The sequence below is a fragment of the Staurois parvus genome, unplaced genomic scaffold, assembly GCF_062004578.1.
Source record: "Staurois parvus isolate SC_StPar_1 unplaced genomic scaffold, SC_StPar_1.0 ptg000578l, whole genome shotgun sequence".
Lineage (NCBI taxonomy): Eukaryota > Metazoa > Chordata > Amphibia > Anura > Ranidae > Staurois > Staurois parvus.
The window spans coordinates 6,379,305-6,393,562 of NW_028318374.1; the positions used below are offsets into that span (position 1 = coordinate 6,379,305).

The 14,258-nt window shown below is 40.1% G+C and overlaps 1 protein-coding gene across 1 annotated transcript in view; it reads left to right on the forward strand.

Annotated features, from left to right (window-relative positions):
- The window catches only part of AK5 (adenylate kinase 5), a 316,529-nt gene that overhangs the window by 191,421 nt on the left and 110,850 nt on the right, over window positions 1-14,258 (forward strand). Inside the window, exon 8 of the mRNA XM_089692186.1 lies at window positions 5,156-5,232. Coding sequence (XP_089548312.1) covers window positions 5,156-5,232 — 77 coding nt within the window. The remainder of the gene's footprint in view (window positions 1-5,155; window positions 5,233-14,258) is intronic.

Below are 14,258 nucleotides of genomic sequence, written 5' to 3' on the forward strand. Positions count from 1 at the left end.
AGATTGTGATGGCTATAAGATATATCCTCCTGTGTGAAGTGGAGGTTTTGACAGTGCAAGAATACTGCAGTTGGATTCTGTTATTTCTTGAGGTACCGAGTGAATGCTATGACGTGCCAGGGCAGGAGTTCATTTGGTAGTGGGTCTCTCACATGCTTAGAATAATGGTGTACATGCTGGTTAAATCGTACCTGTGTGCAGGGGCGGACTGATAACTCATGGGGCCCCCGGGCAATAGGGGATCATGGGGCCCCTGTGTCCTTGCCCAAACTCAAAAAAGCCTATGAAAAAGATAACAGGGGCATCTCATGGGGCCCTCTACTGACCCCAGGCCCCGTGCCCGAGTTTCCAAATGGTCAGTCCGCCCCTGCCTGTGTGGTGTATGTGACTTATTCTTGGTGTTTTAGTCCAGCGTTGCATTACAATTATATATACTTTTTTTCTTTTTCTTTTTTTTTTTTTAAGCATATTGCTAGAACATGTTATATGACACTACTACATTAGTTTCCTACAGGAAGACCTTCACTTGCTTTCTGTTTGGTGAATTGAACGATTGGCTTGTACAGTTCACAACCCAGAGCTTATAATAGACTGTGATCCTGACCGCTGATGACCTTGTGCATTGATTCTGGCCTGTTATTTTTAAAGATCAACAGTTATATTAGGCAAAGTCTTTATTTCTCCTACGATCAGTCAATAAGTGTTCAATAATGGATGCGCTGCTTGTGACCTCCCAGGTATATAACTTTTTGTGAGACTTAATTCAGTGTGTCAGCCAGGAATTGCAGGAAGCAGTGAAAGGCAGAGATTTTAATACATTACATCAACAACACCCCTAATAGAGAGTTTATCCCAACTGAACTGAAGGCGAGAGAGAGAATCACTTAGAACTTACATTGGATAGAAGTACTGTAATGATTCCAAAAGCAAAGATCAGTCTCAAATACCAGTAAATATACAGGCCAGGGATTAACTTCAAGGTGCAATGTGAACATAAAGCCTGACAGCTTCAGCACTGGTGTATTATGGTAATGTGATAAAATGTCTCTTTACTATTGATTGAAAAATAAAGGGGAAAAAAAATCTTTGAAATGATTTGTTTTTCTGTGAATATTTCTGTAGATTATTTTGTGGTTATACAGTCTGATGATACATATAAGGAGAACTAGAAATCTAAAAACACCTGAAAGATAAATAGTAATTATAAAAGATATTCTCCATCTGTCCATCTCTCGCTCTGTATTCCGCTCTTCATTGACTCTCCCTCTCTCTCCCACTTGCTCCCCTTTCTTCTTGTTTCATCCCCTTTTACTTTTTCTCTGTTCTTTCCTTCCCTCCCCATGTGTCTCTCCCTCCCTCTCCTCCTCTTTTTCTCTCTCTTCCCATCAATTTCTTACCTCACTATTTCTTCTTTCTTTCACCTTCCCTCTCCCCCTTCTCTTTCTCTCTTTCTTCCCTTCCCTCTCTTCTTTTTCTCTCTCTCCACCATCTCTCTCCTGTTTTTCTCCTTCCCTTTTTCTATTGTTCCCCTTTCTTTCTCGGTTCATCTCCCTCCTCTCTTTCTCTCCTTCACTCTCCCTCTCTCTCTTTTTATACTCTTACTCTTTCTTTCACTCTCTCTTCCTCTTTGTCCTCTTCGTCCTCTTCCTCCCCCTCTCTCTCTCTCTCTCCCTCTCCTCTTTCTTTCCTTTCTTTCTCCCTCCCTTTCTGTCTCTCTCTCTCAACCTCTCGCACTCCTCCTTTCTTTTTTTGTCTCCCTCCCTTTTTATCTCTCCCTTTTTTTTCTCCTTTCCTCTCCCCTTTCTTTCTTTCCCTCTCTCCTTTCTTTCTTTCTTCCTCCCTCTCCTTTTCTCTTTATCTCTCCCTCCCCCCTCTTTCCTTTCTTTCTCCCTCTCCCTCCCCGACTCTCTCTCTCTTTCTTTTTCTGCCTGCCCCTCTCTCTCTCTCTCTCTCTCTCTCTCCCCTTTCTCCTTCCCTCTCCCTTTCTCTAGCTCTCTCTCAACCTCTCGCACCCCTTTCTCTTTTTGTCTCCCTTCCTTTTTATCTCTCCCCTTTCTTTCTCCTTTCCTCTCCCCTTTCTTTCTTTCCTTTCTTTCCTTCTTTCTTTCCTTTCTTTCTTTCTTTCTTTCTTTCTTTCTTTCTTTCTTTCCCTCTCCTTTTCTCTTTATCTCTCCCTCTCCTTTTCTCTTTATCTCTCCCTCTCCTTTTCTCTTTATCTCTCCCTCCCCCCTCTTTCCTCTCTTTTTCCCTCTATTTCTCCCTGTTTTTCTTTTTTTTTCTCCCCTCTCCCCTTTTATATTTCTCTCTCTCCTTTCTTTCTCCCTTCCTCTCCCCCCTCTTTCTTTCTCTCTCTCTCTTCTTTCTCCTTCCCTCTCACCTTATCCCTCTTCCCCCCCCCCCTCTTCTTTCATTCTCACCCTACTTTTTTTCTCTTTCTCTCTTTCTCGTTCTCTCTCCCATTGTCTATATCTCTTTCTCTTTTCCACTCTCTTCCTTCTTTTTTTTCCTCCCCTCCCCCTTTTTATCTCTCTTTACTTTCTCCCTACCCCCCTCTATCTCTCCATCTCTGTCTCCTTTCTCTTCTCTTCTCTCTCTCTCTCTCTCCTCTCTCTCTCTCTCCCCCTCCCTCCCTCTCTCTCTTTTTCTATTGCTCCCTTTTCCCTTCACTTTCTTTTTCCCTTCACTTTTTTTCCTCCTTTCTCTCTCCTCCCTGCCTATTCTATCTCCAGGTAGATTACTTCTACCTAGTGTGATCAGGTTGATTATGTAGTGTATAATTTGCATGTAAATATATTCGGCATGGCACATCCTCCAGTGTTTGTGTTTTATTGCAGTGTATAATTATAAGAAAAGAGATAACCTTTTACTACTCTCATTAGTGCTGGAATAAAATTTGCTGCACTCTGCCGTGGGCTAGACAGGTCTACCTTGCAGGCACCTGATAAATGTTAATAAGCCTTACTGCTTGTCTTATATCTTGTAAGGGTATTTCTCACTTGCCATATAATTATTACATTCTAGTGTGTTTGCCTTTTGGGTTTATTAATTATGCATGTTTATGTAAAGACAAAAACTGCAGTTATTACTTCCCGATAATGCTGCTTACATTAACTAAGCAGGATTTTATTTTATTCCAAATTGTAACAACAGGTTTGTTACCATTTTATGTAAATAAAAATGTAAATAAAAATGTGATGGAAGACATTGGTACATGTAAGTTGTTATCCTACAAGTTTTCATTCCCTGATTGAAGCTGAAGTTCACCGGGTGGTGCCTGAGCAGACTGACAAATTATGCAGACCATGCACATTTGAACATATGCGCAGGTCTGAATCAGGGACTGAATAAAAGTAGAAACAACACTCTGGATATATATTCTCCACAAAAAATGGAAAAAAACGAGAGCTGAGAATTCACTTGTATGCAGTCCAATAAACGCACCAAGCAAAAATTCCAAAGTCAAAAATGTTAATGATAATATTACCAATAGAGGAACACAAATCAGCCAACACAATAGAAGAACATAAAATAGCAAACACAGTAAAAGAACACAAGACATTAAATGATAAAATGAATTCACAGTAGAACACAAGGCAGTCAACAGCCTTTGTCATTAAATGTTTTAGACTCTTGATCCTTTGACACCTTTATTGGGCTCCATACATGTGAATCTGGGACTGGTCAACTTTAAATGTAGTCCAAGTAAGTGTGGGCAGGGCCATGGATAAGGGGGTACCACCAGTCCTCCTATACGGGGCCCAGGCCAGCGGGGGGGGGGCAGGCATCTGGGTGAATCGAATGTGGGCAGAGAGGGTGATCAGCACGGTGGGGGTGTAATTACTAGAACCGATCCCCTTTATAGCTCTCTCTGCAGTAGCTGTAAGATGGCTTCTTCTCCTATTCCTCCCACTGGCTTTCAGCTGTTGCAGAGAGAGCCATACAAGGGATTGGTTCCAGTAATTGCCCCCCTGTCGCACTTTATTACCCTCCCTCCACCCCCGCAGAGCTGCCAGCTAATCTCCTCTCCTGCCTACCGGCAGCTGCAAGCACGCAATAGGATCCTTCAGGATGGGGAGTGGTTGAAGGGTCCAGTAAATATATCACATTTTACCAGCCCCTTTCTTTCCTGGATGAACACAATGAGTGCTCTGTACTGATCACTCACTGTGTTCATTCATAACCGAAGCATAGTAAACTGTGGGGGTTTTTTTTTGGGGGGGGGGCTCTGTAAGGGTGGCTGTATGGGGCCCCATGGTTTCTAACAGCAGCCCTGAGTGTGGGCAACCAAGTCTTAGTGTATATGGCATATTGTTTGCATTTAGCCTACCAGCCAACTAACCTTAGTTTCTTTGCTTAAAAAAATCGTGTTTACAGTATTCAATAGCTAAACATAAAATGTACAAACTCAAATAAGTCAGAGGAGAGACCCCTCCCCCACCTTGCCTGTTCTAGTGGGCTCTGTGCAAGTCTTCCTTTAAAGAGAGAGAGTCTGAAAGAAAGCAGCTACTGTTTGATCTTTAAGATGTGGCCATCTCAGCCTCTTGTATTCACAATGCATCAGGCCAGCCACTCAGCATGGGACCTGGAAACAAAGGCCACTGAATTTTCAGGGTTTACGTCACTGATTTACAGTTTCCAGGAGCATCTGCCAGGTATGGTATATACATAGTTACATTGATCCAAGCAGGACGAATGTAACTGTGTAAAAATATGCCATGCCTGGAATTCATCTTTAAACTATTTTTTTTTCTTGATTGAACTTTATGGATTTGTGTCTTTTTTTTCAACCTCTCTATGTAACTATGGAGACGAGGTAAGTATTGCAGTGAGAGCTGTATTCTTTATTTTAGGCACCTCGGGCACTTTATTTGAAAAAAAAATGGAGATCTGTATTAAGGACCTATCAAACGTTAAAGAGCTGCTTTGAAAAAATAAATTTTTGTGAAACTAATTATCCAAAACCTCGCTCTACGACGGATGCGAGAACCAAGATAGGGAACATCTTGTTAAATGCCTCCTTTTACTCCCAAGAAAGAAAATGTTAAAGATAAATGAATGTGAAATGGTTCTGTAAATGTAGTCCATGTGTAGATGTTATCTTCAGAAAGTGAACAGCACAACAGCCCATCTCTAACTGCTTATTTTCTTCTGACAGGACCAAGCGAGCTTGACCTCAGCCTTATCTTAGACAGCGGGGAGGCTAGTGATTCTACATTAGTATTTGAACATCAGGTGGGTAATAATAATGTATATATTTTTCTTTTCTGTTGCTCATCATGGTGTTATATTACTCATGGAGAAAATGTCACTGGAGGCGATATTAAGATATTCCAGCGCTCTACTGAAAGGTAGGCATGTGGAGAAATGGTGCCACCTTCCTGTATTTTACAAATTAGTGTAAAATGGCCTTTTTCATATTTGATCATTTAAACAAAGCATGCCCATTGTACAATTAGAGTAGAACTTTCATTACCAAATTACATATTGTACAATACATGCACAAGCATGTCATGTCAGAAGCAGAAATGAGAAAAAGATGGGTTCTGTGCCTTAAAGCCATTATGCATTCTCCAAGCCATTGCTGGAGTTGGGTGATAGTGTGTTATTTCGGGGTAATATCATCAGGAGGTTGGGCAACAGCTCTATCGGAGCTAACAGGACCAACTCTCACTCCAGAATTATTCTCACACAAGGAGAGTAAAATGAATCAAATAAAAAAAAAAATTGTAGACAAGTTCTCCTTAAGGGTGCACTTACATGATTACATTCAATATTTTATGATAACTATTGGAACTTTTCCCAGGTTGAATGGTACAGCAAGTGTTCAGGAAAATGTTGGCCAATTTTGAAGGAGTTGTAGCATGTGTGACATAGTTACATAGTTAGTCTGGCTGAAAAAAAGACAAAAGTCCATCCAGTTCAACCAAAAAAAAAAAAGTTATAATCCTATACCCATAGTTGATCCAGAGGAAGGCAAAAAAAACCCAGCAAAGCATGATCCAATTTGCTCCTGCAGGGGAAAAAATTCCTTCCTGATCCCCCGAGAGGCAATTGGATATTCCATGGATCAACTTTACCTATAAATGTTAGTAACCGATTATATTCTGTGTATCCATGTGTGGTATTATTATTATTATTATTATTATAATACAGGATTTATATAGCGCCAACAGCAGCGCTTTACAATGAGGGCAAACAGTACAGTTACAATACAACTGAATACAGGAGGAATCAGAGTGCCCTGCTCGTTAAAGCTTACAGTCCAAAACTATTGAAGGTTTTTTTTTTGTTTTTTTTTGTGGTGTTCAGAAAAAAGTTTAGAGAATAAGGATCTATTAAAAATTATGGTAATTTTGATAAAAGTAAAAATTTGGATCAAGCTGAAAAAGAAACCGCATAAGCGAATGTCCAGTCAAAACGAATTGCTTACAAATTTGATTGAATATGCCATTAAAAAAGATACTTAATGAATGTGAATGTGGCTTCTATGCTTACAATTCTAAGGATCATTGATTCCTATGAGCAAACAAAAAAAAGCTACTGAATTTTATTTTTTGTAAGAAAACATTCTCTGTGTAGTCACCCTGCCCTAAGCCGACTGACATACTTGTGTACGACGTGTTCTGCTGCTTCTGTACAGATACCAACTATGATGGATTGGCCCTCATCTTGGCCCTCTGTCCCACCGATGTTGTGTTCCAGGCCGTGTTCTGGGATCGCAGTATCAATTCTGTTGGAGTTACTGCACATGCACAGTGATTCAAAAAAGCATTATGGGTGGGCATTCCCTACATATTTAAGATCGGGGTCTGGACAAGACCAACCTAACAAGTGGGCATAATATGCAATAATACTGAAAGGATGAACCTCCTGCGCTCGGACTGGGGCCCTATCTAATAAGCCGCTAACACTAAACCTCCTACCAAAATGAGTAAATAACAATAAATGATATAAAGTGCAGCGCTAAACCTACAATCCCATATAAAATAATACATAAATATTTAAAGTGCTAAAGATATGTGCAAAATCTTAGTGCAATATACAATACACTAATAATATACTCAAAATATCAATATAATAAATATACATAAAATAGTGAGTAATTAATTCAGTGCAACACGTGTATTCCCACCAGGAATATTTAAAGTGTTAAAAGTGATAACAATAAATAAAATCACTGCAAATATAATTAGAATGAATCCATATGAAGCTTAGTGTCCAAACAAGTAAACAAAAAACTCTCAATCTTCATGCATGTGATCAGGTGTCCACACTGTGCAAATCCAAACACTAGCTACAGTGGCCCCTCACCTCCTTGCATAGACCCCACAGGGTCAGCTTGCTTTAAGAAAAAACCTCTGATGAATCACCGGTTCTCTCAGCAGCCTCCTCCTCGGTTCATGTATAGATAGAAACTCACATAGTGTAAAACTGTATTTATTCAATTTACTGCATAAATATACAAAAATGCCCACTCACATTTATATCTCCAATATCAGGCTTCTATACCACATGCTATGAGTCTCCTGCATGGGTATTGTATATAGGGGTTTCACAATATGGCCGCCACGCCGGAAATGACGTCACCGCGCTTCCAGAATTCTCCTCGCGTACCGACGCGTTGCGTCACGATAAACACGTGACTTCCTCAGGGTTCTGAGGAAGTCACGTGTTTATCGTGACGCAACGCGTCGGTACGCGAGGAGGATTCTGGGAGCGCGGTGACGTCATTTCCGGCGTGGCGGCCATATTGTGAAACCCCTATATACAATACCCATGCAGGAGACTCATAGCATGTGGTATAGAAGCCTGATATTGGAGATATAAATGTGAGTGGGCATTTTTGTATATTTATGCAGTAAATTGAATAAATACAGTTTTACACTATGTGAGTTTCTATCTATACATGAACCGAGGAGGAGGCTGCTGAGAGAACCGGTGATTCATCAGAGGTTTTTTCTTAAAGCAAGCTGACCCTGTGGGGTCTATGCAAGGAGGTGAGGGGCCACTGTAGCTAGTGTTTGGATTTGCACAGTGTGGACACCTGATCACATGCATGAAGATTGAGAGTTTTTTGTTTACTTGTTTGGACACTAAGCTTCATATGGATTCATTCTAATTATATTTGCAGTGATTTTATTTATTGTTATCACTTTTAACACTTTAAATATTCCTGGTGGGAATACACGTGTTGCACTGAATTAATTATTCACTATTTTATGTATATTTATTATATTGATATTTTGAGTATATTATTAGTGTATTGTATATTGCACTAAGATTTTGCACATATCTTTAGCACTTTACATATTTATGTATTATTTTATATGGGATTGTAGGTTTAGCGCTGCACTTTATATCATTTATCATAATATGAAATAGCCACATATTTACAGGTGTGGTTAAGATGGGACATTTTTGTTTGGGTGCTACCAACCTGAAAATAGGCAGATGAAATTCAGACTGTGGGCAGGTGTTAGCGGTGTCTTGGGATTATAATGGGGAACTCCTATTTTAGCTGCAAAGTTGCTTCTGAAATATTGAATAAAGCAAGCAACTTATCATTCAGAAATAAATTTCAGTAACTATGTGGTTCAATGAATAAATTATTTAATTTGATGGTCCTAGTGAAAAAAATTCAATCACGTTTAAACAAACTGATCTTCTAACTCAAACCGGTGGCCCTCCAGCTGTTGCCAAACTACAAGTCCCATGAGGCATTGCAAGATTGATAGCTACAAGCATGACTCCCAAAGGCAGAGGCATGATGGGACTTGTAGTTTCACAACAGCTGGAGGACCACTAGTTTGACACCTAACTGATTTTTTATAAACAAAATGAAAAAACACCTTGAAATTATTGATCAATAAATTAGGGTTATATTTATGGCCAACATACTTATTGGATGGACTGAAAAAAATTGTTTCAATTGTTCATACTAGCTAGTTATATTCTTTCTTCTCTTAAAAAGAGACCAAAAAGAGACACAAGCACAATAACATCAAGTGTTTTTCCTTTCCCTAATAATTTAATTCACTTGCTTTGTTTTAAACTTGATAGAAAATGTGACTACCCCAGGAAAAGTAAATTGACTATAACAGCCTGCTCCCAGTTGTTTTCTATGTGCCCTGTTTACAATACATATGTGTTGGTGTGAGTTGAATAAAAAAAAGCAGACTTGCTGCATTATTAACCTATTGGTGCCGGCCAAATGCAAATGTGCGGCCTCCCGGCGTCTGGGCCTAAACGCCGAACAGCCACACATTCGCGTTCTATTAAAAAAAAACATATGTGCTGAGAGCGCGCGCCCTGTGTGCTCCCAGCACACGTCTGGAACTCTTGGAAAGGTCTCGATCTCCTCTTTTGATCGGGACCTCTCCCAATCATGTGACCACTATGACCCTAAACCCCGCCCTGCCTCCCGTATTCTGAAACCCTTAAAGGGCCAGGAGGCGCCGGTGCCAAGGGGTTAAAGTATAACTAAAGGCAAAACTTTTCTTTTTAAGTTTTGGTTAAAGTGGAGAGGGATTAGAACCCCGATCAGATTTGATTGCTGCCTGTGCCCAACGTTAAGGAGATTCACCCTCTATATTTGTCCTGTTTACCATTATCATTGAAAGTGAACCTAAAGAAAAGCCCATATTTTGGGTCGTCACCAGAAAAGTAATAGAGAGGAAATCTGGTAATGGGGACACTAGTTCTGGTGACCTGGGGATCCCTAAGGCATTCCCTTCATTTACAGGATTTCCTCTCACTTTCTGTTTGGCTATTGAACAGAAAGTGAAGGGCAATCTCCTCCAAAATGAGACACGGATGGCGAAATAAAATCTGACTAGGATTATAACCCTCCCATGCTCTAAAATGGAATTTTCTTTCCATCTAAAAACAAGAAAAAAAAGGTTTTGCTTATAGTTCTACTTTAAGCAACACACACTTTATTTAAAAATGTTGACATGGAGTGATGTGCATTGCACTGCGTACAAATGCAGACATCCTGTATTTATATGCAGCACAATGCATGTGAGGACATTTCAACTCATAAAGTGGAATTGTTTTAAAATTGTTAATTATCAATAAAGTTAAAACAATCTAAACAGTGCAATGCATTGCACCAATGCTCAGCACCAACTCTACACAACGGACACTATTGTGGTTATACAGACCATAACAGATGCCTAGTGGTGTGAGTAGACTCTTAAAGGGCACTTGTAACCAGACCGTGGACATCAAACTTTAAATATCCTTAATAACTAGTAAATAAACTTTAAAACAAGTCATCCCTGACTTTTCTAGGTGATTTTATTTTTTTTATAATTTTGGCAAGTTATAATTTTTTTTTGTATTATATTTTTTGTATCATTTTGTAAAGTTATACTTTTTTATTATTTTGTAAAATTACTCTTTTTTTTATAGTCTTTTGTAAATGAATAATTTAAATAAAGATATTTTTGTGAATATTTTTTTTATAATTTTGTGAAGTTATTCCTTCTCAAAGAGCTCAACAAAGACTCTGCATTCTAATTCCATTTATAAATAGCATAAATTATTCAAGCATCGTTTGCAGAGAAATGTAATTTTAGGTCAATTAAGTTTTTCCTTTGCTCAGGGCTTTTTGTATCGTTTCCTAATTGGCCATATTTTAGGAATAAAAACTCGAGTGTAATTAATTTTCATGAGAATACTTTTCCAACTTTGTTTTTTTTTCTCTCCTAATTAAGGTCAGGTAGCCTGCCTGTTCTTCTCCAAAATTCTGCAGGTCTATCTGTTTCTACAGTACCTGCGAGAAAAGGGCCTAGCATGGTTGGCATGGCAACTAGCCTTATAAAAAAAAAAAGAGTTAAAGCTGTCACATGAAATTGTCTTTTTTTTGTTGATGGGCCGGGTTTGTTTGCAGCTTCTCACAATATTATGAGAGCAATAGAAGACGGGTGCTTTGTTTAGTAGAGGGCAGATGTGAATGGCCTTGGACTGGGAGCAATCTTGACTGTAAGCTCAATTTTGAAGAGTGAACAGCAGATACATTATTTCCCGTGATCAGATTTAATAGTCAGATGATCAAAACTGATATTTGAGCAAATTGAGTTATGGCTTTCACCTTTGGCTTGGCTCCTCAATAGACATCTTATATGTCTCAAAGCCTCCAATGGTGGGTTAAGACCTTGGAAATCTTGTAGCAAGATATATTCTTATTTGTGAAAAGCATTCTAACATTTTTGTTGCCTATAGCAACTGTAGCACTTCCCCCTTAGGAGTTGCTGAAGATTTGGGTCCCCCTATAGTCCTGGATAGCCAGACACCAAGCATTTTCTATTCAGACTTGCATCCAAGAGACATTTACCAGTCCCTGAGCTTGTTTTGGTGTTTTGTTAGGGGATTATAAACTTGGATGGGGTAAGGGGTTTATGGGATGCCCAAGGGAATTGGAACTGAGGACAACATTCCTGAAACTGTTTACAAGTCTTTATAGCAAAAACAATCCTCTTCTGGAGAGCTAGCCAGCCTCTCCTGATGTACCACCCCAGACCCCAGGTTCTCCTTAATCCAGCAGCTATGGGTGAATCCCTGGGCAGGGGATCCAGTGCCAGTCCTTTAAATAATGAAACAATCTTGGGTAGCAGCTACTTCAGTTTCCCACCAGAGTACTCCTTCCCCTATGTGGCCCAGGGGGTGCAGGTCTACTCACTTGGTCCCTCTCCTGTGCTGCCAGTGGGTTCTAGCTGGGCCGCTCCTTCCCTGCCACACAGGTGGTCCTCTCTTAGGGGGCCGGTGAAGTCCCAAGCTTCAGCCTTCCAAAATTCTCTGCCTGAAGGTGGGCCTCTCTCCACCTGCCTCCAGCCTCACATTCTTCTCTCTCTTCTCCTGCTGCTGAGCATGCTCAGTTACTTAAAGGTTGTCTTGGCCTATTGCCAAGCTTCCTGTTGGGATTAGCCAAGATCCCCTAAAAGTACAAACCAGCCACTCCTTGTATCCACCCATTGCTTCTAGACCTTTCTCCAATGTTCCAGAGCAGGGGGAAATTCCAAAGGGTTGGTCTGCAGAGTCTCTCAGCTCTGACCACATTTTGACCCTGCTAGCTGTCACACCCAGCCTGCTGCTCCGCTCTAGCTAACAATTGGAGTCTAGCTCCCCCTAGCTGATTAGGAAGGTGCTACACAACCAACCAGCTTCTGAATGTTGTTTTTACTATGCAGAGTTGATAATGAAATAAGCATTCTGAAATACTATGGGAATCAAGAAATTTTCTTTCATACACCTCTAAGGATGAGCTGAACTGACCAGGGTTCTGCAAATGTCTGAACAATCTAAACCCAGGCCACCTGTATCCTAGCCAGATGTAGGTGGGCGCACCATAACAACCAATGAACTGTGAGCTTGCCTACTTTTTAGCCTCCAGTGATGTCATGGGTGGCTAAGATGTGGGTAAGCACACAGTTCATTGATTGTTATGGTGTGGTTATTATGGTGTTTCCACCTACATTTTAGCCACAATGGGCTGCTTAGCATGATTTGTTACTAGGATACAGACGACCTGGGTTCAGAACATTTGCAGAACTCCGGCCATTTTTGTTCATCCTTACACAGGCCCAACTCATCCTTCCTAACACCCACTCTTCAGAATGGCTGTGGTAAAAAAAAATTGGGCCTAATATGTCAATGCAGTATTCTTGCTACTGACTCACTGACAGATAAAAAAAATTAGCAGTTGATTTATCTACCGAAAACTGAAATAAAAGCTACATTTTAGAAAATTGAATATATTTTTATTTCTTTTAATTTGTGGTAAAAAATGTGCCAATGTGCGGTACTTGTGTGTTAAAACGGAACTTAACCCAAAAGGGAAAGTTCCACTTTTCTGCTTTCTCCCATCCCCCTCCCACATTTGGACACATCCCTCTTTGGGGGGGGGGGGAATGGGTCCCTAGTTTTGATAGGGACACATCATAGGTCCTAGAAGGCTGCAGGTTTAGTCACAATGCGCAGCGTGGCCATGCATGTGCAGTGGGAAGCCGGCTGTGAAGCCGCTTCCCAGAGTACACATGCCAGCACTTGGGACCTGAAGACCATCGAAGAAATTTTTGGCAAGCAATTGCGGCATGGTATTTCAATATAAAATTCCTTTAGGATAAAAAGAAAAACCTGAAAACAGACATTCAGGAGATAGTAGTATTGCCTCTCGATTGCCTGCAAACCTCCTCATTGTGGATCGCTTCACAGAAGGGCAATAGAGCCTGCTGCCTGTGTGAAAGTGGCTTTCATCAGAATGGTGTTCCCTTTACATCCTGTATCGGTCATAATGCAGTGGTGGGGGTGGGCATAGAGTCTCACCATGGCTCCCATTGACTCCCAATGACCTTTTAGCAGGTATTGGGACAGAGGCAGCAAATTATTCTGGGTAGGAGATCAGCTAATTTGTATATTAGCACCTCTTCTAGCTTCAGAAACTGAGATATTGTTCTCAGTGGGTTATATTTAGAAATCTAAATAGCTTTGCCATAAGAGAGTAAAAAAAGTTTTTTGGGTTTAGAGTTGGGTTCCTATTTAAGTAATCCAATTAGTTTTCATTTGTGTAAAACTAAATCATTTAACCTACCAAACGAAGATCCGGGAATAGGAATGATATTTTTAGCACGGCGGCATACAGAGCAGTAGATGAGGATGAAAATAATGATAGGAGATTTTTGCTGACATAGTAGTATAGAGCTCATTAGTACATAGCATTGTCTGCAGAAGGAAGAACAGTGTTCCCACTGGACACTTCAATGGTCACACAATCCAAAGTAGTTCTTTGCTAGTAAATATTGTGACAACTTACTGCTGATCGTAGGAAACAAGGCGTTTAGTGAAGGATGTTTGAAAGGCAATGACATCACTTTATCTACATGGCCACTTTACAGGTATACTCCAGTAATTTGGTCTTATGAGGTCATATAAAAATTCCTAAACACATCTTCTGCATGGTCTTTGTTATGTCTCCCTAATGTATAAAGATAAAAAATCTCCTCTGAAAAGTGACAAGTTATTTGGCATGATTACTCTCATTTGCTCTAGAATACCCAACTTCTGCTTACCTGCTGTATCCACAACCAACCTCAGAGACATTGCTATCCATAATTATATAATTAGGCTAAAAGACCATTCTGTTCAACCAATAGAAAAAATATTTAAACATAAAACCTTAATATATAGAACCCTATACCCAGAGAAGGCAAAAATAAACCAAGAAAGCCTGGTCCAATTTGCTCCAGTGGGGGAGAAAA